Source organism: Dendrobates tinctorius, unplaced genomic scaffold (assembly GCF_039654945.1).
Source record: "Dendrobates tinctorius isolate UK_male_01 unplaced genomic scaffold, ASM3965494v1 ptg000001l, whole genome shotgun sequence".
NCBI classification, from domain to species: Eukaryota; Metazoa; Chordata; class Amphibia; order Anura; family Dendrobatidae; genus Dendrobates; species Dendrobates tinctorius.
The window spans coordinates 456,689-481,658 of NW_027361669.1; the positions used below are offsets into that span (position 1 = coordinate 456,689).

The 24,970-nt window shown below is 42.6% G+C and overlaps 1 protein-coding gene across 5 annotated transcripts in view; it reads right to left on the reverse strand.

Moving 5' to 3' along the window:
* The window catches only part of ARHGAP26 (Rho GTPase activating protein 26), a 605,933-nt gene that overhangs the window by 205,644 nt on the left and 375,319 nt on the right, over nucleotides 1-24,970 (reverse strand). For 4 of the 5 annotated variants that reach the window (XM_073573730.1, XM_073572997.1, XM_073572737.1 and 1 more), the window contains exon 19: nucleotides 13,156-13,294. In XM_073573730.1, coding sequence (XP_073429831.1) covers nucleotides 13,156-13,294 — 139 coding nt within the window. Of the gene's footprint in view, nucleotides 1-9,539; nucleotides 11,881-13,155; nucleotides 13,295-24,970 lie in introns of those variants that run through there. The other variant, XM_073574405.1, reaches the window with a different exon arrangement.

Below are 24,970 nucleotides of genomic sequence, written 5' to 3' on the forward strand. Positions count from 1 at the left end.
GCCGCCCTTTTTGTATCTGTAGGTTTTCCTGTTCCTAGGAAGGGCGGATCCCTCTCTCAGGTGGTGCTGTCATGGACGACCGAATAAATGATGCTCAGTAGTGTTTATGGACTCCACGTGCCAGTATGACCTCCCTACAACACCTGGGCATGCTCCAGCTGAGGCAGCGGATGTTCTCCTGATGTATCTCCTCCCAGACCTGGATTAAAGCATCAGTGAATTCCTGGACAGTCTTTGGTGCAACGTGGCGTTGGTGTACAGAACGAGACATGATGTCCCAGATGTGCTCGATTGGATTCTGGTGAATGGGAAAGCCAGTCCGAAGCATTTATGTCTTCAACATGCAGTAACTGCTGACACACTTCAGCCACATGAAGGCTAGCATTATCATGCATCAGAAGGAATCCAGGGCCCACTGCCCCTGCATATGGTCTCACAAAGGGTCTGAGGATCTTATCCCAGCACCTAATGGCAGTCATGGTACCTTTGGCTAGCACATGAAGGGTTGTGCACGCCTCTAAAGAAATTCCTCCTCACACCATTACAGACCCAATGCAAACTGGTTAAGCTGGCGGATGTTGCAAGCAGAACATTCTCCATGGCATCTCCAGACTCTGTCATGTCTGTCTCATGTGCTCAGTGTGAACCTGCTCCCATTCATGAAGAACACAAGGCACCAATGTCGAATCTGTCACTCTAGGTGCTCACTGGCAAATGCCGATCACCCTGCACAGTGTTGGGCGGCAAGCACAACACCCACTTGTGGATGTCGGACCCTCGTATCACCCTCATGGAGTCTCTTTCAGACACTTTGAGCAGACACATGGATGGTAGTGGCCTGCTGGAGGTTATTTTGCAGGGCTCTGGCACTGCTCCTCCTTGCACAAAGGAGGCAGCGGTCCTGCTGCTGAGTTGTTGCCCACCTACGGCCCCCTCCACATCTACTGGTGTACTGGCCTGTCTCTTGGTATCTGCTACATGCTCTAGACACTGTGCTGACAGACAGTTACCCTTCTTGCCACAGCTCACATTGATGTGCCATCTTGGATGATCTGCACTACTTGAGAAACTTCTGTGGGTTGTAGACACCGCCTCATGCTACTGTATGGTACCGCTAGGAGGTGAGAGTCACCCCCTGCAGAACCAATCCTTTATAAGGGTTGTCTTGCTAATTGCCCTATCATTTCTACCTGTTGTCTGTTCCATTTGCACAACAGCAGGTGAAATTGATTCACAATCAGTGTTGCTTCATAAATGGACAAGTTGATTTCACAGAACTGTGAATTACTTGGAGTTGCATTGTGTTGTTTAAGTGTTCCCTTTATTTTTTGTGCAGTGTATATATACACACACACAAATTTTATTGCCTAAAATACAAAGGAAATGCATCATCTTTAACTTTAAGCCTTTAAGGCCCCGTTACACATAACGTTGTCCCAGTGATCCCACTAACGATCAGACATGGATGGGATCGCTGGGACATCGTTTGACAGCCCCTCCAGTGATCAGGACCAGCGAGCAAGCTGGGTTCCAATGTAAACAGCGGGTATCTAAGAGCCGAGCGGCTCTTGGATACCCGCTGTTTACCCTAGATACCAGCGTGCACGCTGGTATCCAACGGAAACATCGGGTAACCATGAGCCGCGCGGCTCTTAGTTACCCGATGTTTACGTTGGAAACCAGCGTCACTGATCGCTGGTCTCTCGCTGCCACACGCATGCGTGCTGGCCAGCAGGAGACCAACGATCAAAAAATGGCCCAGGACGATCGTGCACGATCAGCGATACCTGGCAGGGGGGCCGGTCGCTGATCCCTGTCACACACAGCGATATCGCTGATGCGTCACAAAATCAGCGATCTCGCTAGTGACCTCGCTGTGTGTGACGGGGCCCTTAGAGATAATTGCATCTTCAACTAATTGTTCACAATAACAGTAATTTTGACCAGGGGTGTCCAAATTTGTACATGCTGATGTACACAGCACATACTGTGACTAGTGTATATACATTAAACACTGAGACTGGCAAATATACAGCATATATTATGTATTAGTCCTTAGCAATTGTAAGTGTATACCACTTCTCTATACATATCATAATACAACCTTAGGACATGCTGTTGTCCCCGGAAATTGAGATATATGCAAATACAGATAAAAATTTACTTTTTATTGAAACAAATACAGAATACACTGCTGGAAAGAATCTATACTGTATATCCACATATAAATAATTACACATTGTCAATATTAGTGGTAATAGTTAATTGAGAAGTCTAGGTCCATTGTATAACATTCAAGTGAATACCACAACAAAGAAAGTGCCACAATAAATCAAAGCATTTTCCTATTAAGGTCTATCTCTGGAAATCAGCAGGGCTTTTTCTGCATGTGTCCCTCCACCTCCACATTGAGGTTTTGAGGTCAGTCCTGAAAAACCAGGTGGGCAAATAAACGAAAACTGTGATAATCTCCAAGCGCAGATTAGGCTAGTTTCACATTAGCGTTTTTTTGCGCAGCGCATCGGGCGCATAAAAAACGCAAAGAAAAACGCAAAACAAACGCGCGTTTTTTTAACGTCATGCGCACGCTGATGTGTAAAAATAACGCAGCGTTGTTTGCGTTTTACATGCGTTTTTTGCATGCGTTGGCGTTTTTTATGCGCATGCGTTTTTAAGTGTGACGTTTTTTCCATTGTCTAGAGAACATTCTAGACTTGTTTCACTCAAAAACGCATGCGTAAAAAAACGCAACCGTGCGCAAGACCATGCGCACGCATGCGTTACCATAGACTTCAATGTGTTGTTTTTGCGCATTCCGTGCGCAAGCGTGCGCATGCGTTTTTTTGCCGAGACAGGGCGCACCAAAAAATCCAACATGTTGCGTCTGGCGCACCTGGCGCAAAAGACAAAAAAACGCATGCGCACGAAAACGCAAGTGTGCGCAAAAACATGCGCACGTCATGTTAAACATAGGTGCACGGGTGCGCACGATGCGCTGCGCACAAAAGCGCAAATGTGAAACCAGCCTTAGACAAGAATGTGCTATCATCAGTTAAAATTTGGCCCAGGAACTGATATCCAGGATGTCCGAGCGAATTGAAGAAATCATGAAAAATACGGGACAACGCTGTAAATATGGAGTCTGTGCATAAACTAGATGTATTTGGCAATAAAAGCTTAAAAACATTTGAAATGCTTATAATTGTACTTTAGTAACCCCAGAAACACATGACTAAAAGATTTAAAAACAATGAAGCAGCAGTTGCGGAAACCAAAATTTGTGTCAGTCTCAAAACTTTTGACCACAATTATACTGTGTGAGACTGATACTGAAAAATGGGGAAAAAAAATCCAAAGTGAAACTTCGATCCCCCTGCCCTTCTCCTTGCAATTTTTCAATAGCTTTTTGGGGTTTTGTTTTTATGGAGTTTATTTTATTTTAAAATTGACCTTGCAAAACTTTTCGTTTTCCTTTCTTTAATTTAAGCATTGACAGAAATTCAGACATTTGTAAAAAAAAGAAAAAAAAAAAGTACATTTTTCACAGACCTTTACCATTTTAATCTTTGCATTGCTGGAGCTGTGAGAGAGCTCGTTTTTCCCCCACTCGAGAGTCATTTTCACTCCAATTTTAGGGTTAGACGTTTTGATGTTAAAATGCATTGTTTGGTAGAACTGAAGTGACCAAAAAAATGAAGTTCCGGCATTTCCATTTTTTCCACTTTATGTACTTTACCGATTGATTCATTTTTCATTTTAATAGATTAGACTTTTTCATATGCAGTGATACCTCATATGTTTATTTTTAAAATAATTCTTCATTTTTAATTAGAAAAAAGAGCGGCAATTGGAATTTTTTCTCACTTCATTTTTTAGCCCCTTAGGGAACTTGATCCTGCAGTCATTTCATAGCTTATACTATATACTGCAATACAAAAGTATTGCCTTCTATAGTAAAAATGACATTCTAATATGAAAGTAAGCCATAGGCTGAGATTTATAGGAACATAAAGATGGCAGCAATTGGGGTCTTCAGCATGACCTCATCTGCATTAAACAATTCCCACAATCCCGTCGCAGGGGTTAATGGGACCCGATGTCCTTCCACATTGGCGTTTATGCTATTTAAATGTTGCTGTCAAAGATTGAAAATGGCATTTAAATAGTATCAACAGTCCAGCCTCTACTGTTGTATGAAGATGCTGGCTATGCAAAACAGCTGGTATCTCCCTGGTATGGCGTTGGCTCAGTTCCTGAGCCTGCTGCATACATGGTGACCCGATCTTTGATGTACTATTACATCACATGTCGAGAAGGGTTGCACAATATTCCCTCTCTGCACAATATTTTTATGTATAAGAGTGAGAAGATTCTATCATGCACTGGTTTCGTACAGTCTGCTTTCAGTCCGTCTTAACCTGGAGATTGCCATCCACGAGTAAGTCCAATAAGATTGTAACACCATGCCTTCTAAGCTGAGAAGGGCAGCAGAGATCGAAATATCAGTTACCATATACAGCACTCTCACAGATCCCAAAAAAGGGTACAGTTAAAGTGGGCACAAAGGCCCGAGTGTGTCTTAGGCCTCTTTCACACATCAGGTTTTCGCCGTCAGGCGCGATCCGGCGCTTTTGACAGAAACCGGATCCGGCGAAATGCAATGCCGGATCCGGTTTCCCCCCCATTGACTTGCATTTGCGCCGGATCGCGCCGGATGGCCATGCGTTTCATCCGGTTTTCGCCGGATCCGGCAATGTGTCGCGATCCGGCGTCTGGAAAAAACGGCTACTGTAACGTTTTTTGTCTCCGGCGAAAAAGCCGGACACGCCGGATCCGGCGCGTCCGTCTTTTTCACACAATGAAAGCCTATGAGCGCCGCAATGCGCCTGATCCGGCGAAAGCCGGATCCGGTGGCCGGATCCGTTTTTTTTGGTCTGAGCATGCTCAGTAGCTCTGCCCACAAGACATATATATAAAAGCAAGACAGTGGGACCCACAGCCACACCCAACATGCCACCCAAGAAAGCAACCAAGCGCAGCAGGAGAAGGCAAGAGACCACTGCAGCACCATCAGCACCACCACCACCCCAAATGGAGCAGCAAATGGAACATGCTGAGGAGGGGAGGCCAGCAGCAGATGAGAGACGGTAATTATCAAATCCCCCATTCCTCCAAACTAGGGCTATTGAATATCAAGATATTCATTGGCCCTTTGTTTCTCTTTATTCAACAGCCGCCCAATAAATGCAGCAGCAGCAGCAGCAGCAGCAATGGCTGCAGCTGGAACACCACCCACAGGCATGGAGTGTGGCCACCAGGAAGACAGCACATCATCTTCTGGGAGCCCTCCCTCGCATCGTCAGCGTTTGACGGTAAGTTTTTATTTCCAAAATCCATCATCTCTGTAATATATGTCTATTCATTGCCTTTTATTTCAAAACAGGATTCACAAGATGAAGAGGAGCTCCCAGAAGAAGAAGGAAGGGGTGGACAGACACCTGGAGTGGGCTCACAATTGGTACGTTTTTTGCATCAAACGCAGAAACACAACATCACACTACACACAAGACATAGAAAACAATGTTCTGCAGACCACACACAGCAAACAAATGCCTACATCCAAAGACATAACATTTTTTGTTTTCTTCTCTAGTCTTCCCAATCTGGTGCTCGGCCAAGAGGTCCTCGCAGTGCCTCCCAGGGTCGTCGGCGACAGCAACGCGGCGGTCACCAGCGTGTAAGTCTAAATATTTTTGCTTTGTTTTTTTGCACTTTTTATTTCATTTCTTTTGTGGAGGCTAATTATGTTATTTTTGTCTTTTTCTTTAACAGCCTTCACAGCGTGCTCCCGACTCTGACGGTGAGGATGGAGGACTCGATGTGGACCACCTCATCGATCTCGTCAGAGAAAGGGAGCAGCTCTGGAATATGGCTGACCGCCGCCACGCTGACCTTATCGTTACCCGACGACTCTGGGAGGAAATCTGTTCGCTCCTTGTGGGCCGCTGGGAGGACCTCGATGTTCGGGCCCAGATTAAAGAGCGAAGTATATACAGTACCGGTTGCTTGATGTAAACCAGTGTTTCCCGAACTCCAGTCCTCGTGGTCCCCACGGATCATGTGTTCAGGATTTCTATTTACTATGGAAATCCTGAAAACATGACCCCTGGGGACCATGAGGACTGGAGTTTGTGAAACACTGATGTTGTATACTACCCACTCCTTTCTCGTTTCAGGGAACAGAATTGTGAATCGGTGGTGGTCTGTGAGGGATCGTTTCAAGAAGGAGTTCAATAAAGAGATGCGGGCCCCGAGTGGATCTGGAGGACGCAGGAGCAAGTACAAGTACGCACAAGCCCTGTCGTTCCTCCGGGAAACAATGGTCACTAGAAGGTAAATATTACACACCACATGTGAAAAAAAATGTTAGATGTAACTTTTTTTTTATAGCCAGGGCCATACCATGTCAGTATTTTAATTGTTTTTTTTTCTCTTTATTCCACAGCACGGTGAGCAGCACTCGGGAGCCTGCACGATTGGACCCTTCTGAGGCGATCCCTGAGGAGACCGGCACCGAGGGACACTTCGACCGCCCCGGTACATCTGCACCTTCCCAGCCTTCCCACACATTCGACCCATCTGTCCCATCCACCAGCACAGGAGCATCGTGGCCGCCTACATTACATGAAGCTGCTGGTGAGGAGATCGCTTTCCCTTTACCCCACCCTTCTGCCCCTGCCACCTCTAGTACACCTGCGGGTACTGGGCGGCAGCGGCAGAGGGGTCAGGAAAAGACTTATGCGCCAGAGTTCTTGCATCTGAATGCATCTTTCCAGAACTGTCTAAAAGTCTTGTCAGAGCAAATCTCCGCAGGCTTTCAGCAGATCAACTCCAGCATTCTGGAGGTGAAGACACTTCTGCAAACCATGCATTCAGAAGCAAGATCTTCGCCAAACCACACCTTTTTCAGGTCTGTTGTGGAGCGCATGGCAACACTATCTCCTACCCAGCAGATGCATGTAATGCATTCGTGCCACGGTGCTCTACAGCAGGTTACCTCCCAACCTCCACCTCCCACCACTGTAGTTCCTCCACCTGCACCCCCTCCAGCCACTTTCCATCCTCCCCCTCCTATTACATCTGCACCCCCTCCAGCCACTTTCCATCCACCCCCTCCTATTACATCTGCACCCCCTCCAGCCACTTTCCATCCTCCCCCTCCTATTACATACCAGCAACCTCACCAGTACCAGCAACCTTCCCAGTACCAGCAACCTCCCCAGTACCAGACATCTCCCCACTTCCAGCAACCTGCCCAGTACCAAACTCCTTCCCCGTACCAAACTCCTTCCCCATACAACTTTCCATCAACATCATCTGCTCCTACAGTCCCTGCCCAACCCTCCACTCCACCGCCCACCACCTCTTCTGCCTCCCACATGTCCACCCATTCTGTAGCTTTTTCCACACCATCACCTCTAACTGTTCCTTCCCCACCACGATCCCAGTCCTCTCTCCACACTCCCATTGTCGAAGTGTCCCGCAGCCCCTCCAGCAGTATTTCCACCCCACACTACACCGAGTTATGTTTTTTTTGTAATAAAAATGCCCATTTGGTTGGTTTCAAACCTTTATTAAAAAAAGTTTTTTTAACTTTAAAAACAGTTTACACAAAAAAAAATATTTTAAATAAAAGTTAAATTATTGTTTACACTGGTTGTCTGTCATTTCTTTCTGCGGCGAAATATGTTTAAAAAAAAGGTTAAATACAGGGTATTTAAAAGGTAAAAAGGTATTCAAAACCAGGTATATAACTGTGGGTAAATTTTAGCTTTTTGCCACAGTTGTGTTCCTGGTTGTGTTTGAAGCAAAGTATTTCACCTGAAAAGTTGTGTTTATTGTTGGTGATTTCCTAACAATGTACACAACTTTTGTTAAAAGGTGAAATACTTTGCATAAAACACAACCAGGTACACACCTGTGGCCTAAAGCTAAAAATAGTAAGACCATGACAAGATAGCCAACTTTGGTTGGCAAAGGTATATACTGTTGGTCCAGAAGGTACACAAGTTTGGTTAGGGCACAAATCTTTCACACTCTGTCATCCTGCCAGTGTACTCTGCCTTGAGGTGACAAAGTATAGTGCAAAATTGTCCCTCATTACTGAAACCGTCACAGAACTTCTAGTGGTAATATTTCCAATGACAACATCCATCTTCGCCAGTAACTTGCTCTTCTCTCCAACCTGCACTTTCTCCTCTACAACCTGTCAAAGAAGGGCTGTAGGAACATGCTATATATAGTTTTCCAGTAGCCAATCCCGTTCGGAAGGCCACAAGGGTCAATTTTAAAAACCAGATCCGGCGTAATCCGTCGAAAAACGGATAGAAAAACGGATGAACCGGATGAGACGGATCCGGTTTTGTCTGTCAAGAACAAGACGGATCCGGCAGAAAACCGGATCCGGCACATCAGGTTTTACAAAACATTTGCCGGATCCGGCATTCCGGCACGACGCCGGATCGCGCCTGACGCCGAAAACCTGATGTGTGAAAGTAGCCTTAGTGACCGAGTGGGGAAAATTATTACTAGTTTTCTGCTTTAAGGTCACAAATTATGGCACCTGGCATGATCAAGCAACATTACAACCTTTTTACTTCTTCCTTTTCTAAGAAGAGGGCGGACATTATAGGAAATATACTGCAATTTATGCCAGAAATTGGTGTAAATTATAGTGAAAACCTTCAGCAGCCCAATTGGCTGCCGTATTAGCCAGAGATGTACCTAACCTATTAAGTGGGGTGTGCCTTTTAATGCATTAGGCACATCTAACTCCAGTGAGCTTTATTTTTTTTAATTTATTTATTTTTTTTTTTTAAGATTGGCGTTTAAAACACAGTTTAAAAATTCTCACCAATGACTAAGCACTGACATTTGTAAAAACATCCAAAAACCAGTTTCAGAAATGATGATTCACATTCTGCTATAAAATTCACATAAAAAGCTGCTTCAAACACGCTTTCACTAAGGTTCACATTGATTTTAATGATAACGCTTTATTCCATGTGGAGAAAGAGGTTACATATCTATCATTCAGGCTATTCTACTAATAAACTAAAGTGCCAACATTTGGGGCCCGATTCATTTTTGCCAGCTATTTTGGCATGAAAACGTCTCCATTAGTAACTTTTTGATTTGTGACAAATTCATCAAGCAATATGGACCTTAAGGATGGAGCAATTTTTTGTTTTAGTTTTTTCCTCCCCTTCTTCCAAGAGCCCAAACTTTTTTACTTTTCCGCCAAAATAGTCATATGATGGCTTGTTTTTTGCAGCATGTGTTTACTTTTGAATGACAGTATTATTTTTACCATATAATGTTCAGTAAAATAGGTAATGATTCAAAATGCTGTAAAATTGCGTAAAAATAAAAAAACTCAATTTCCGCCATGAGTTTTTGTTTTTATGCCATTCACTGTGCAGTATAATTGCCCTAGAAATACGATTCAGGTCAGAATGATAATAGTAGTACTAGTAGTAGTAATGGGGAAAAAAAAAAAAGTCTGAAATGTATAAAAAAAAAAATAACTTATGCCACCATTTTCCCAGTCCGGTAACATTTTAATTTTTGGTCAAAGGAGCTTTGTGAAGTTTTGTTTTTGGCATTGGGAGATGAAGGTTTTGATTACATAATTTTAGGGAAAAAACTACATTTTATATTCTTTTTGTATTTCGATATCTCCAGGGGATTTGAACTGGAGAACGGCCACAGTATTGCTGTATGTAGTACAAATCAAGGTATCCTATGAAAGCCACACTGTTTACAGACATTGCGGTGGAGCCAATGGGGAGTTGGAAAATTGCATACCCAGGGTGGCATGCTGTAAACGGTTGACGGTAGCAGATGATAGCTGAATAACACAGCTGGCTCAGCTCCTAAGCCTGCTCCATTCTACTGCTCCAGATGAGCTTTCTGCATGTAAGGCGCTCTTCATTAAAGGATCAAAGTTGACATTTATGACGTTTTCTGATTTGTATGTCAATGTGGCTTTTCCAAATTTCTCATTTATTTCCTGAAACAGGTTTATTTGAAAAGTCAAACAATTTGGCACAATTGTACTTGAGGTCCCCACCTCCCTGAAGAGAGTTCATGAATGCCAGATATTTCTGTGCTATTTTCTGAATGTGAAACTTTTGCATTAGTAAGCTGCAGAAATGGGTCAAAACAAAAAAAAAAGAGCATTTTTGATATTGGCTGAAACTCATGAAGCACGTGTGCCATTTTGAAGTGTATGGCACAAGAAAAGGCAATGAATAGTACAAGACAAAAAAGTGACTGTAAAAAATATAAAAACAATGCAAATTATGAATCAGGACCTTAGTTTTTTATTATTTTTTGTTTTGTGGATTTTTCAGGCAGAAAATCCTAAGAAGCAGAGCTTCGTTAAAGTTTTGTTCACTACTTGAACTGAATTATATTAAAAAAAAGTCAACACCCAACACCTGCAGCGGCTCCAATCCAGTGAGGTCAGCCCCACTGTTCCAGGAGGTGACTTGTCATGTGCCATCTGCAGCCAACGAGTGGGACCACCCTTTGCCTACAGATCACTAATATTCCATCAGGGTGGTCGTCCGCTCTGATGAAATAGTAAAGGGTGCAGTTGACAAGAGGTCGCTCATTAGCTGCAGCCAACACGTGACCCAAATCTCATCACTCTCGGGAACAGCGGTTCAGACATTGCTGGAATAACGTCACTGGACTAGGGGAGTATATGCTGCTTTCATTTTATAAGAGGTCTTGAAAATGATTAAACCAGAGTTGTCCATTAATGATCAACTCTTTAATGAGGAGTCACTTGATTTGCCTGTTAGAACCAAGGCAGGTTACAACTATTTAAAGGTTATTTTAAAAAAAAAAACAAAAACAAAAAAAAAAAACAAGCAAGTTATTCCCTGTCCAAGCTCAAGATTCACTCCATTTATTGTATATATGACTGCAGGAAATAGCCGAGCATTGCACTTGGCTGTCCCATAGGCAATGAATGGAGAGGAGGCCGAGCATGCGTACATTGCTTCGTTCAGTACAAGGCTGCAGAGCTCTGTTCTCAAAGGTCCAAAGTTATGATCTCGAAATCGCTGGGACCAGTGGTTGGACGCCCTGCAATCATGAATTTATCCCCTCTCCAACACTAACATTTTATGGAAATTTCTAGATGTTCTGGCTTCAAAAATGTACAAATCTCCTTTGAGTTGCACTTTAAATGGAACCTGTCATATTGAAAATAGTATCTGATCGGCTAGCCTAGCAGTATGTTAATATGTTATAGAACAGGAAGAAATTGATATATTTTTGTGAGAACATTTTAAGGTTAACTTGCATTTTATTTATTGAAATCCCTGGTGTTTGTATGTATGAGTCCAGTGGTTGGTCCTACTCAGTGATTGACCGACGTCCCTGTATGACTGTGCATGTAGCATAAGCTATCAATAAGTAGGACCACCCACTGGACTCCTATGCATACAAAAAAAACAGGGATTTCAAGAATAAAATAATTTACACAAATCTTTTCTAGCAAATTTGCATATCATTCTGCTATATCGTCCTCAAACCAGACTGCATGTACAATGTAAAAGCTTCCCTTTAATGCATCCGATACATGACAACCACTTCATAAGTTTCAGACAAAACAAGTCATTTCAAAATCATAAAAGACTATGAGATGAAAAGTCTAAACAATCCAGGCTGATGACTGTTTTCAGATTGAATTATAAAAGCAGTTCTGATTAAATCCAGCTTTCACGAGAGACCCAAGAAATTTCCAAAGTAGGCATGCAAGAAAACATCTTAATAATTCTTCCCATGTCTGCGCAGTAGAGACATCTGTAAAAGTCATGCCATGCAAAGAGTTTGACTTTTCAAACCTCAGCTGAAAACAATTCTTAAAGAAGACGATTTGATGACATCCTAGGACAATTAGCTAGCAAGAAATGTCATCATCACAAAAGAAAAAAAAAATACTCTCTTATACTGCTCCTTCTGGTTCAACTTAGGTATTCTTTAAAAATGTCTAATGTGTCCCAGAGACATCAAAACTTGTAATAAATGGAGTTGTCAGGTGAAAATATCTGATGCATACGTGATAACATATAGATTGGTGGGGGTCAGACATAATCTGCAGAAAGAGGCACATGTATCCCTTTAAGAATGAAGCAGTAACGCATCTACCCAACCGCTGCTCCAATCATTCTCGACAGCCCGGCCAGGGGTGGTCCCATAAGGCATGAATGGAGTGGCAGCTGAACATGGACACTGCTGCTGCATTCTTAGGCCAGGTCCACATGAGCGTACTGTATAAAAAAAAATAATAAAAAATCATCCAGAAAAGTGGGGCGATTTTTTTCTCACTTGTCATCCATGTGCAGTGTTTTTTTTGTGTTTTTTTTGCACAGAAGCAATTAATGATTTATAGAACCAGTTACACTTCCCCATCTTACAGAATTGCAATGTGTGAGTAAAAATTGGGTTCTCTATTGTGGTTTCATGTGGCATCCGATTTTTTTTTTTTATACGCACCCATAAACTTGAATGGGTGAGCCTCATCCAATTTATAGAAGAAAATACTGCATGTTTCAGTTTGTTTTTTTTACACGCAGATTGCTCATTTGCACTGCTTCTTTAAAGATCATTGGCCCGAGTGCTGTCCATTTTTATTTTTTATGGGCAGCACTCGGGACGATCCCCTAAAGGGATAAAAAGTGCGCCATTCTGCTGGTCGGTGCTGTTTACAGTGATCAGACACCACCACTCCATTAGATTGTCACCTATTCTGAGGATGGGTTATCATTTTTCCTAAGATAATCGCTGATCTGCACTGCCCCATAGTGTAACACTGGTCCGAGTTCTGTAAGAGAACAGATCAGATAGCACTCGGCAATGTTATACGCCCGTGTGACGCCGGCCTTAAGCTTAGATTTTGGTCAAGTCAAGAAAAGGTCACATGATTGCAGTCACCTGTAACATAAGCTAGGATCCTATTGTCCTACACCAAGTTAGCAAGGGATGAGTATGTGATCAGGTACTATGGTCACGACACAGAACACAAAATACAGACATTTCCAATATCCTGAATTGGGGTGGGCGCTGGGGGACACCCACCTTTCTCTGCGGAATGTGTTGTGTGGAAAAGCGTTAAGGGTCTCTCGCTGCAGGACGGAGGCTTTGAGTCAGTGCTCCTTTTACGAGACAAATGCAGCTGGGAGTTTGTCTGTGGCATCTCTGGCACTGTGGAAAACATCTATAAATAAAGTAAGATTCAAGAGGTCAGCCGGTTAGAAAACAGAGGGGAAACGGCAGAAAAATATGCTGCAGCATACGACTAACAGGCGAATAGAATGATATAAATGAAATTACTAAACCATGAAATAGAGCGTCATTTTGCTACATAAAACAATCTCACAATTCAGGCGACAGTGGAGGCAAGGCAGGCTTCATTTCGGTTGTTGCAGCCAGGGCTGTGGAGTCGGTGCTCATTTTGGTGGAGTCAGAGTCGATATAAAATGGACCGACTCCTAAAATATATAATAAATTGGGTACAGTAGTTCAATGCAGAATGTGCTGAATATTTTTTCATAGGAATTTGGGAAAGTTATGAAATGTCCTATAAATGGCTGTTCTATTCCTGATCTAAGGCTACATTCACACACAGCGTTTTTCCTGCGTTTTTTGAGGATACGTTTTTCAGCTGCAAAAGCAGATCAGCTTTTTAAAAAACCGCATCACCTGAAAGGTTTTTGAGCTCATAGATAATGTTTTCAATAGCAAAAGCAGATTATAAATCTGCTCTAGCTATATCTGTCTATCCATATCTCATCTGTACCAAAAAGAATTAAAGCCGGGTAGCACACAGACTAACACACTTTTTTTTTTAGCATCAGTCAGGTACACCTCATAGCTGCCCAAAAGGACGCCCAGGACAGGTATTGCTCGTCTTCAGTAACACATCAACATCAATTGATAGTTGGAATAAATAGACTGCATTCATCACCACATCTTAAGTTGCAGGCTTTATTTTTCAAGTGTAGGGGTGTGCAGTATGAGATTCTGCAGCAGCTGAGGTGTGCAGTATGAGGTTCTGCCCCCCCCAGGTTTGATATATATATATATATATATATAAACAAACACATGTGGAATTAAATAATTAACAAAAAAGTGTGAAACAACTGAAAATACTTTATGTCTTATATTCTAGGTTCTTCAAAGTAGCCACCTTTTGCTTTGATTACTGCTTTGCACACTCTTGGCATTCTCTTGATGAGCTTCAAGAGGTAGTCACCGGAAATGGTTTTCTCTTCACAGGTGTGCCCTGTCAGGTTTAACAAGTGGGATTTCTTGCCTTATAAATGGGGTTGGGACCATCAGTTGTGTTGTGCAGAAGTCTGGTGGATACACAGCTGATAGTCCTACTGAATAGACTGTTAGAATTTATATTATAGCAAGAAAAAAGCAGCTAAGTAAAGAAAAACGAGTGGCCATCCTTACTTTAAGAAATGAAGGTCAGTCAGTCTGAAAAATTGGGAAAATTCTGAAAGTGTCCCCAAGTGCAGTGGCAAAAACCACCAAGCACTACAAAGAAACTGGCTCACATGAGGACCTCCCCAGGAAAGGAAGACCAAGAGTCACCTCTGCTGCGGAGGATAAGTTCATCCGAGTCACCAGCCTCAGAAATCACAGGTTAATCGCAGCTCAGATTAGAGACAAAGTCAGTGCCACACAGAGTTCTAGCAGCAGACACATCGCTACAACAGCTGTTAAGAGGAGACTGTGCAGCAGGCCTTCATGGTAAAATAGCTGCTAGGAAACTACTGCTAAGGACAGGCAACAAGCAGAAGAGACTTTTTTGGGCTAAAGAACACGAGGAATGGACATTAGACCAGTGGAAATCTGTGCTTTGGTCTGATGAGTCCAAATTTGAGATCTTTGGTTCCAACCACCGTGTCTTTGTGCAACGCAGAAATGGTGAATGGATGGACTCTACATGCATGGTTCCCACCGTGAAGCATGGAGGAGGGGGTGTGATGGTCTGGGGTGCTTTGCTGGTGACACTGTTGGGGATTTATTCAAAATTGAAGGCATACTGAACCAGCATGGCTACCACAGCATCTTGCAGCGGCATGCTATTCCATCCGGTTTGCGTTTAGTTGGACCATCATTTATTTTTCAACATGACAATGACTCCAAACACACCTCCAGGCTGTGTAAGGGCTATTTGACCAAGAAGGAGAGTGATGGGGTGCTACGCCAGATGACCTGGCCTCCACAGTCACCAGACCTGAACCCAATCGAAATGGTTTGGGGTGAGCTGGACCGCAGAGTGAAGACAATAATAATAATAAATTTTATTTCTATAGCGCTGACATGTTCCGCAGCACTTTACATTTCAGAGGGGATTTGTACAGACAATAGACATTACAGCATAACAATAATCAAAAGGGCCAACAAGTGCTAAGCATCTCTGGGAACTCCTTCAAGACTGTTGGAAGACCATTTCCGGTGACTACCTCTTGAAGCTCATTAAGAGAATGCCAAGAGTGTGCAAAGCAGTAATCAAAGCAAAAGGTGGCTACTTTGAAGAACCTAGAATATAAGACATATTTTCAGTTGTTTCACACTTTTTTGTCATTTATATAATTCAACATGTGTTAATTCATAGTATTGATGCCTTCAGAGTGAATCTACAATTTTCATAGTCATAAAAATAAAGAAAACTCTTTGAATGAGAAGGTGGGTCCAAACTTTTGGTCTGTACTGTATATATGTAATCGGTATTACATAGTGTATTACATATTTACAATTTATTACAGTTTTTTGTGTTCTAAAGTTGTATTCCAATAAATATATATTATGTTCTATCTAAATATCTTGATTATTGTATCATAAAAATGATTAAATGTCTGATGTTCACATTGTACTACAATAAATTTTCCACTTAAATATAAGCAATATATGTGGGAGTCGGAGTCGTGGAGTCGGTGTAAGGGAAATTGAGGAGTCGGAGTCGCAGGTTTGGCTTACCGACTCCACAGCCCTGGTTGCAGCCATGTCCAGGGACAAATAGAAACACAATTACAGTGGAGGTATATACAGAGTCCAGAACGAATATTGGCCATACACAATAAGGTGAACCCAATATGAGACCAGTGTAATGTGGACAGAGATCTGATTCTAACAATATGCCACACATTAGTTTTAATAAAATCACTTTTATCAGGACATCACTAAAAGGACTAGTAAACCTGCTGCTATGTAGTCCTCTATACTCAAGAGCTCTGTATAACTCCACCCCCTCTATTGATGCACAGGCACATCCCCGCCCAGTGAATGTGCAACGTGGAGTATATGACCATGCTCCTTTAAATGTCACACCCATCTCTGCCCAGTGAATGTGCACCTGGGCCACAAGGATTAGACTTATGGCAAAGCATCCTGGTGCCACGCACAGCAGAAAGCACTGACTTCTACGAGGTTCCGGGAGGCTTCTGTTGCCTCCGTGGATATGAAAACTGTTTTGTGATTCTGGGAGGCTTCACATTTTTTTTTTGTTTTTTGCAAAGTCTCTACAATGTTCCAGGTGAGATGACATGGATACAAAAAAATAAATGCCGTTCCTAATGCTGTTCAAGCCATAGTTTCCAATTATTAGTATTGCATACTGTAGCTTAGTTGTGAGCGCAGCAGTGTCTACACATGTGGACGCGGTTGAATGAGTACATTCATAGCTAATATATTGTGATTATGCCAGGCACAAATAAAAAAATTAAAAACCTGCATAGTAAACTAGGCCGGACACCCACTCCTGGTGAACAATTACAGAACCACATACCATTCTAGGATAGAAGAGCTCTGTGGAGAGAAGAATTACACCGCTAGATGCCACCTACGGCGTTGAGGTCCACGCTGACTTGGACCACACTTTAATGACCCCAATGTAGCAGCATAGACGGCTTCTATAGTAGGTAATTACTTTATAGGAATTGTTGACTCAACCATCCGAAAGATTATTTTATGCGTGAAGATAACTTTGTATAAATGACAGACAGTTGGCTTTATAAAGAATTTTACCATTAGAAAGACAAATTGCTTTTCATATCGCTTGTAATTTCTCCTGTTTTCCTTGCAAATGGTTAGAAATTCCAATTTACCGCAGAGCATAATGCAGACAGATAACATTATTATTTCATTGTAAGAGATTCAATCAACGACAAACAAGTAAATTTCTCACTGATAATTCAATCGCTACACGTTTACCCTGGCCAATAGATGGAATAGTGTCCTCTAATTTTCTTAATGGATTTTTTACACAATAATGGTCCTGTACAAAAGGCCCAAAATGTATCTTCAACTTCCCATATCGTCACTGGCCTTTGTTGTCAGATTGCCAGGATAAAAGTGACATGGATATCAATTATAGTGGGGAAAAATGAAAAACACAAACATGTGCAAAAGACCCTACACATACACTCTGTATAGAAAATTAATTAATTTCTCCCAATATATAGCAGCAATCATTACTTTTTATTCACTTTTCTCTCCATCTGCAATAAGCTGTATTCTTGTATTCAGTGGAATAAGGTAGAATAAAGACATGAGCCCGTGCAGGATGGAAATCGATTGCCAATGAAGTAACAGAATAAGCATGCTGAATGTGTGTTTCCAGTGTGCAGTGCAGCCTGAACGCAATGCTTCCATGATAGCAATCTTCAGCTGCCCTGCCGTCAAGGCATTCAAGTTTAGCGCCTGAGATACAGTTGCTCGCACTTCCCCAAAAGTGCAGTCATTCAGAGGTCAAATATAAATGAAGAGACGCAAAAAAAAAAGAAAAAACATGCAGTATAGTTCTAAAACAATGTACACAGTTATTAAAAGCCAAAAGGTTTAACGACTTGCACCTCCTTCTATGATTAAGGCTGAAGTCACACATCCATGGTCAAGCACGAACCGTGATACATGGACAAGCCTGATCAGAGCTTAAAAGGCTCATATATGCCTATGAAGACGTCCATTTCTTGCTCCAGAGACCTGCGTCTGGTCCATGAACCATGGTCACCAAAAATATATAGTCATCAAAAATAGAAAAGTCATCAAAGATATATAAACCAGTATCTTCACTTTACACCGATCAGTTAAACTATTAAAGCTAGTGACCGGTAAAATGAATAACACTGATTATCTCACTACAAGAGTACTGGTCAGGAGGTGGGAAGCAAACAGTCAGTTGTCGAAGATTATGTGGTGAAAGTAGGAAAAATGGGCACATACTGTATAAAGAGTGGCAGAAAGGGCCCAAATTACGGCAACTAAACAAATGGGTTAGCATCAAATCACTTTGGCACAACGGTGATGCCATGATAAGTTGTATGAGACCGCTGAGCCCAGTAATTGGCTGCAGTGGTTATGTGCTGTAGAAGAGATGCCAAAATTGCAGCCATTTAACAAAGACTGGATGAGCAGTAGAGATGCAGTGATGGAGCAGCAGAAGGTAAGCAAGGCTGGTTTTATGATTTTCAAACTGGAACAAGTCTGTGGACTAAAAAACATTAAAAGTGGACAGCTCTTAAAATTGTTGGACAATATTAAAACAATAATACCTATATATATACCAATGACTAAGGACATGTCTGGGCGAAACTCGTAAGGCTTTTTACCCCCCCGTCCTCCCCTTCCCTATTTATTTTTTAGATTGTGTTTGTCATGTTGATTTTTTATGACAAATACATTTTTCAATTTTATTATAGATAATTTTTTAGGTGCCAGCTCCTTTTCTTCTCCTTCATAGAAAATTCTCTAACAATGTTGTCATTCCAAAACGGCTTTGTGAAGTACACAACAGTGCTCAGTTAGTGCACCTTTTCACCAAGAGAGAGTCCAGAGAAAGTTTTGGAATCGCGCTTTGCATGCCAGAATCCCACAAGTAGAAACTTGGGCCCTTTTAGGAAGGTCATCAGGGATCCTACATGGTGCTTTTATTAATAGATGAAATTTAAGAGTACCTGTCACCAGGTTGCTGCTGATTGCATCACCTTGACAGTCTGAATGCCTAGATTCTTACCGACCAACCTTCAGTCCTGCTGACATTATTAGGACATGTTTCCTTCACTATGACAATCAGCCATTCTGAATAAAGGAAGAAATTGGTGTGCACGCCTTTTTTTTTTTTATTAGACTTTGCCATTAAAAAAAATTACCGTAACTTGCCTGTCTTGTCAGAGCAAAATTCAGAAGAAAACTTTTCACAGGATAATGTACATTTTGAAATGATTTTGCCTTAAACACCTTCAAGATTGTCTCGCCTAAATTTAAGGTTTAATAATAATGAGTATTCATTCCCTTGACTCTGCCCTGTCCTTCAAACCGCACATCCAAGCTCTCTTCCCCTCCTGCTGCCTCCAGGTCAAAAATATTTCCAGATTCCGTCCGTTCCTCAACCCTCACTCTACTAAAATACTTGTGCATGCCCTCATCATCTCCCGTCTCGACTACTGCTACATCCTTTTCTGTGGCCTCCCTGCTAACACCCTCGCACCTCTCCAGTCTATCCTTAATTCTGCTGCCCGAATAATTCATCTCTCTCCTCGCTACTCCTCCGCTTCTCCCCTCTGCAAATCTCTTCACTGGCTGCCACTCCCTCAGCGTATCCAATTCAAATTACTAATACTGACCCACAAGGCCAACTATAACCTGTCTCCTCCATATATCTCTGAACTAATCTCCCGATATCTGTCGTCACGTAATCTCTGGTCCTCCCAAGACCTCCTTCTCTCCTCCCCACTTATTCCCTCCTCACCCAACCGCCTCCAAGACTTCTCCCGAATAGCCCCCATACTCTGGAATTCTTTTCCCCAACACATCCGGCTATCAACCACTCAGATCCTTCAGACGGAACCTGAAAACCCATCTCTTCAGGAAAGCCTACAGCCTGCAATGATCCCCGCTGCCTCCTCACCACTACTGGAGCTACAGCCTCACCATCACTGGAGCTGCTGCAACCCCCCAACCTACTATCTCCTTCCCCGCCATCCTGTAGAATGTAAGCCCACAAGGGCAGGGTCCTCTCTCCCCTCTATATCAGTCTACTCGTATGATTGTTAGTTTGTTTACTCTAAGTGACATCTGTAATTTGTATGTAACCCCTTCTCATGTACAGCACCATGGAATCAATGGCGCTATATAAATAAATAATAATAATAATATTCACTATTTGGAATGCAGTTGCTCATTTGTGTGCACAGCAGTGTCCAAGCTGGACTGTAACAATGAGTAAACGTCTGGAAAGAGCACCGATAAAACTATAATGGTGTCTAATTTTAGGCACTAATTTTAACTACTATAGGATAGGATTCAGTCACCTTGAAAATTGGTCATAAATACTGGATGGCTGATGAGTCATAGATTCCAACAATATAATTATCTCTGAACACAGTCCACACCATAAACAGTTATAGCAGTTCAAGCTCTATAGGTTAGGGCCCCGTCACACATAGCGACGCACCAGTGATCCCGACAACGATATGACCTTGTCCGGATTGCTGGTGTGTCGCTACATGATCGCTGGTGAGCTGCTAAATAGGCAGCTTCACCAGCGATCAGCACCAGCGACAGGAGGGTAACAAGCGACGCACGTCGCTTAGTTACCCACTGTGTACCTTAGCTACCAGCGCCCTGGTGCAGGGAGCTGGTAACCAAGGTACACATCAGGTTTCTAAGCAGCACACGGCACTTAGAAACCCTATGTGTACCTTGGTTACCAACTCCCTGCACCAGCGCGCTGGTAAATAAGGTACACATCGGGTTTCTAAGCGCTGCGCGCAGCTTAGAAACCCAACGTTTACCTTAGTTACCAGCTCCTGCTCGCTGATCTCCCGCCGGTCACATGCAGCGATGTGTGCTGGCCAGCGGGAGACCAGTGATCAAAAAAATGTCCTGGCCATTTCAGGAAGATCAGCCATACCCGGAAGGGGGGCCAGTCGCTGGTCAGTGTCACACACAGCGATCTCGTTGGTGAGATCGCTGTTGCGTCACAAAACTTGTGACAGCAGGGATCTCGCTAGCGAGATCGCTATGTGTGACGGGGGCTTTAATAAAGAAACTTGTCCAAGGCATTATTTCTCGGAGACTATGAGTCAAGTGGATGCATTAGAATATTAAAAGACTTAAGAGCAACAAAGTGCTAATGACCTCCTGTTACTATAGTTACGGTAGAAACAGGATCATCAAGCTGTTTGGAGATGGTCTCAAAGACTTTCCTTTAACATGTTTGTCTAGAATTTTCTTTCTAATCACCTCAGAAAACTCCTCTCCTTAGTGTGGTATACACATCAGTGTGATACACACCATGAAACCAAATAGCACTTTGACTACTTTTCACCCTTTAAATAGGCATGTTGACTGATTACTGGTTTGTAGACACCTGTGAAGCTAATTACAGGACACAACTTAGTTTCTCATATCGCTATGATAAAACTATTTTCAATCTTTTCTAGGGGTACCATCATTTTTGTCCAGGTCATTTCCATTAGTTTTATTATTTAAATTGAAAATTAGTTTTGTCAGTTAAATGTTATTTCAGTGGCCACTGTTGGTTTTTCTTACTTTAACAGAAGGGTAGCAGCAATTTTGTCCATGTGTGTGTATACATAATAAATATACTCCCCTCAAAGTATTCATAATTGCTGTCAGCAAGTTTCTTTCAGGGGTTGTCCTCTACCCTGACAACCTCTTCTCAATCACCATATTTCCCATGCAAATAACAGCTGTTCTCATATCCAATGCAGGCGCCGTTACAGCGATGAGGGCACTGGCTCTCCAGAGTCTCGAATGACATTATGTCAAGAGAACCAAGCAGCCAATCAGCGACTGCTTTACTCTCACTTCCTTCTGACACAACAGACAACCAGAGTAAGTCAGAGAGTAGCAAAACGCTCTCACTTTTTCCAGGTGTCAGTTTTGTCTGAAGTGAAATTGAAGCAGTCACTGATTGTCTGTAGGGCTATGTCAAGCGAGCTCGGGGTGAGCAGTTGCCGACATTGCTGGGGTGGTTAATGCACCGGTGGCGAGTATAGTAAAGCGGTTATTATTATACATGGGGGGAAATATAGTGACTGAAAGGAGTTGCATGTTTAGTGGACAACTCATTTAAATTTTGAAATGCGTCATAAGCGTTAGCACAAAAAATACAAAATTTAATTTTTTCTACTAAAATGTTGTTAATTTTTTTTGGAAAGGGTAATAGACCCAACGATCTGCTATACACTCTCTCTATAATACAGTGATATGTCATATGGTAACACCCTACTGTTTGGGTACATAGTAATGAGCCACTGAAAACTAAAAATGACATTGTTTTCCACTAATATGTTTTAGCTCCAAATTTTTGACCTTCACCAGAGTAACAGGAGAAAATGGTCCTACAATTTGTTTACCAATTTCAAATGTGGCAATAGGTTCTAAGTGATTGAACACTACTGTTTAGGCACACAAGAAATGGAGCAACTTTTGATTTTACTAGCACAGATTTTGCTGTAATTGTGGGCGCCATTTGCAGAGCCCCTGGAAACAGGAAAAAAAATCTCACTAATGGCCCAATTTTAGAAACACACTTCAAGGAATCCATCAATTAATGTAAGGCGCATTTTGACAACAGAAAAGTTTCACAAAATTGAATACATTTGGCCGTGAAAATTAAAAATTATATATTTTTTAAAAAATAAAATACTGTTTTATCCCAATATTTTTAATTTTCACGAAGAATAAGGCCAGGTTCACATAGCGTTAATGCAGTCCGTACAACGCATAGCGTTACTGTCATATTCTGATCGCGTTTACCGATCACACTAGCGGAGCTTCTCTATCTGCGCTAGCTGTGATGGACCCCCAACGCTGCAGACCGCGTCCGAGGGTCCATCACAGAATGACGGCACATCGCTAAGACTGGGTTCACATAGCGTTAATGCGCTGAGTTTAACACATCCGTTACACAGCGGCATTAACGCTATGTAACGGATGCATTAACGCTGCCATACACCGCTATAGACGAGCGCATCGCTAACGCATGCCATAATCGGCATGCGTTAGCGATGTGCCGTCATTCTGTGACGGACCCTCGGACGCGGTCTGCAGCGTTCGGGGGTCTGTCACAGCTAGCGCAGATGGAGAAGCTGCGCTAGCGTGATCGGTAAACGCGATCACAATATGACAGTAGCATTAATGCAGTCCGTCAATGCTATGCGTTGAACGGACAGCATTAACGCTATGTTAACCTGGCCTAACGTATGCCGATTATGGCATGTGTTAGCAATGCGCTTGTCTATAGGAGTGTATGGCAGCATTAACGCATCCATTACATAGCATTAATGCCGCTGGGAACGGATGCGTTAAACGCAGCGCATTAACGCTATGTGAACCCAGCCTAAAAGGATTAAGACACCACAATTGGTTACAAGATTTTTACTGAATGCCAAATGACCACATATGTGGCTAGAAAGTACTGTTTGGTCAGAGCTCGAAAGGGATGGAGCGTTATTTGATGTATTGAGCACAGACTTTCCTCAAATAGTTTGTGGTTGCTACTTGCAGAGCCCCTGAAATGTCTGAACACCAGCAAACCCCTGTCATGATCCAGGTTGGATTATGACAGATAAATGCACTAGTAACCATTTTTTTCCTTCAAGCCTTTGGCTTTAAGGTAGTTTTGCCCCCGGTGGCCATTGGGGTCATAGCACTGTGGTGATTTCAGTTCTAGTTTTTCCCCCGGTGGCCGGTAGGGTCATTGCACTCTGGTTCTTTAGTTTAGTGCACGTGATTATCACTAATAGGTGTGATTGCTCTGGTTTAACTCTATAGGTGTGTCTTGTTCTCTCACTCACTGTTGGTGATATTGCTCATTTCCAACCAAGTCTGGTGGAGGAAGGGACTACTGAGAGGAGTTCCTTGCAGCTCAGGCAGAGCTCTGGTGTAGTAGCTTCAGGTGCAAGCTGAATTCTGGTGTTGGACTGTTGATGGGAGCAAGAGCAACAGAGCAAAGCTAAGTGATGTTACCCCTGTTTTATAACTTTCCTTTTGTGTGTTTCAGTGCAGTGGTGGGATTAGCTTCTGCACCGTCCATTTTACTAGAAAGGGCTAGGTGCAGGGCGAGCTAGGGTTTTTAGGTTCCTGATCGGCGCCCGGTGCGGAACTGGCCTAGGGATCGTTAGGAGTGTAGAGACACTGACTCAGGAAAGTGCAGGTGGTCTCCACGTCCCCGTTCCCTATCGCAGGGCCCTCCATTGTATCAGTTTCCCTGGTTTTTCCCTTTATTATTTAAATTCGTCCTGCTGGAGGCGGTGTATCCAGTTATACGTGTAATTCTGAAATTCGCCTGCTGGAGGCGGTGTATCCAGGGTCATGTGTGCCATAGAAATTCGCCCTGCTGGAGGCGGTGTGTCCAGTCACACGCTGACCATCACAACCCCAGAACAACCCCATTTTGGATATTGCACCCATCAGAGAATTAATCTACAGGAACATTGACTGTTTTGACCCATATGTGTTTTTCAGAAATCAGGACAGTGGATATTGCAAAGGAGAATTGCAAACATGCTATTTAAGTGCCCGAAAGTTATGTGGGTTCTTCCTGCTACAGTAATGCCAAACATGTGGATGCTAACTGTGGCCTGTGGAGCCCAGAATAGTAAGGGGGGGGATTGGGACTTTAATGGATTTTCTGCTTTTCCAGAGCCTTTATACTACCAGTGACATGGAAATCCAATATTTTTCCACTGACAAATGACAGACCTGAATGGGGATTTGTTTTTTTCTGGCATTAAAGTTTTCATTTGTACCATTTTATGCTAAATACCATTTTAAGTCTTGGTTCACATTTATCCTGTGCTCTAAGTTGAGCTTTTATGGCAGGGTTTCCATCTAAATTTCCAAAAAG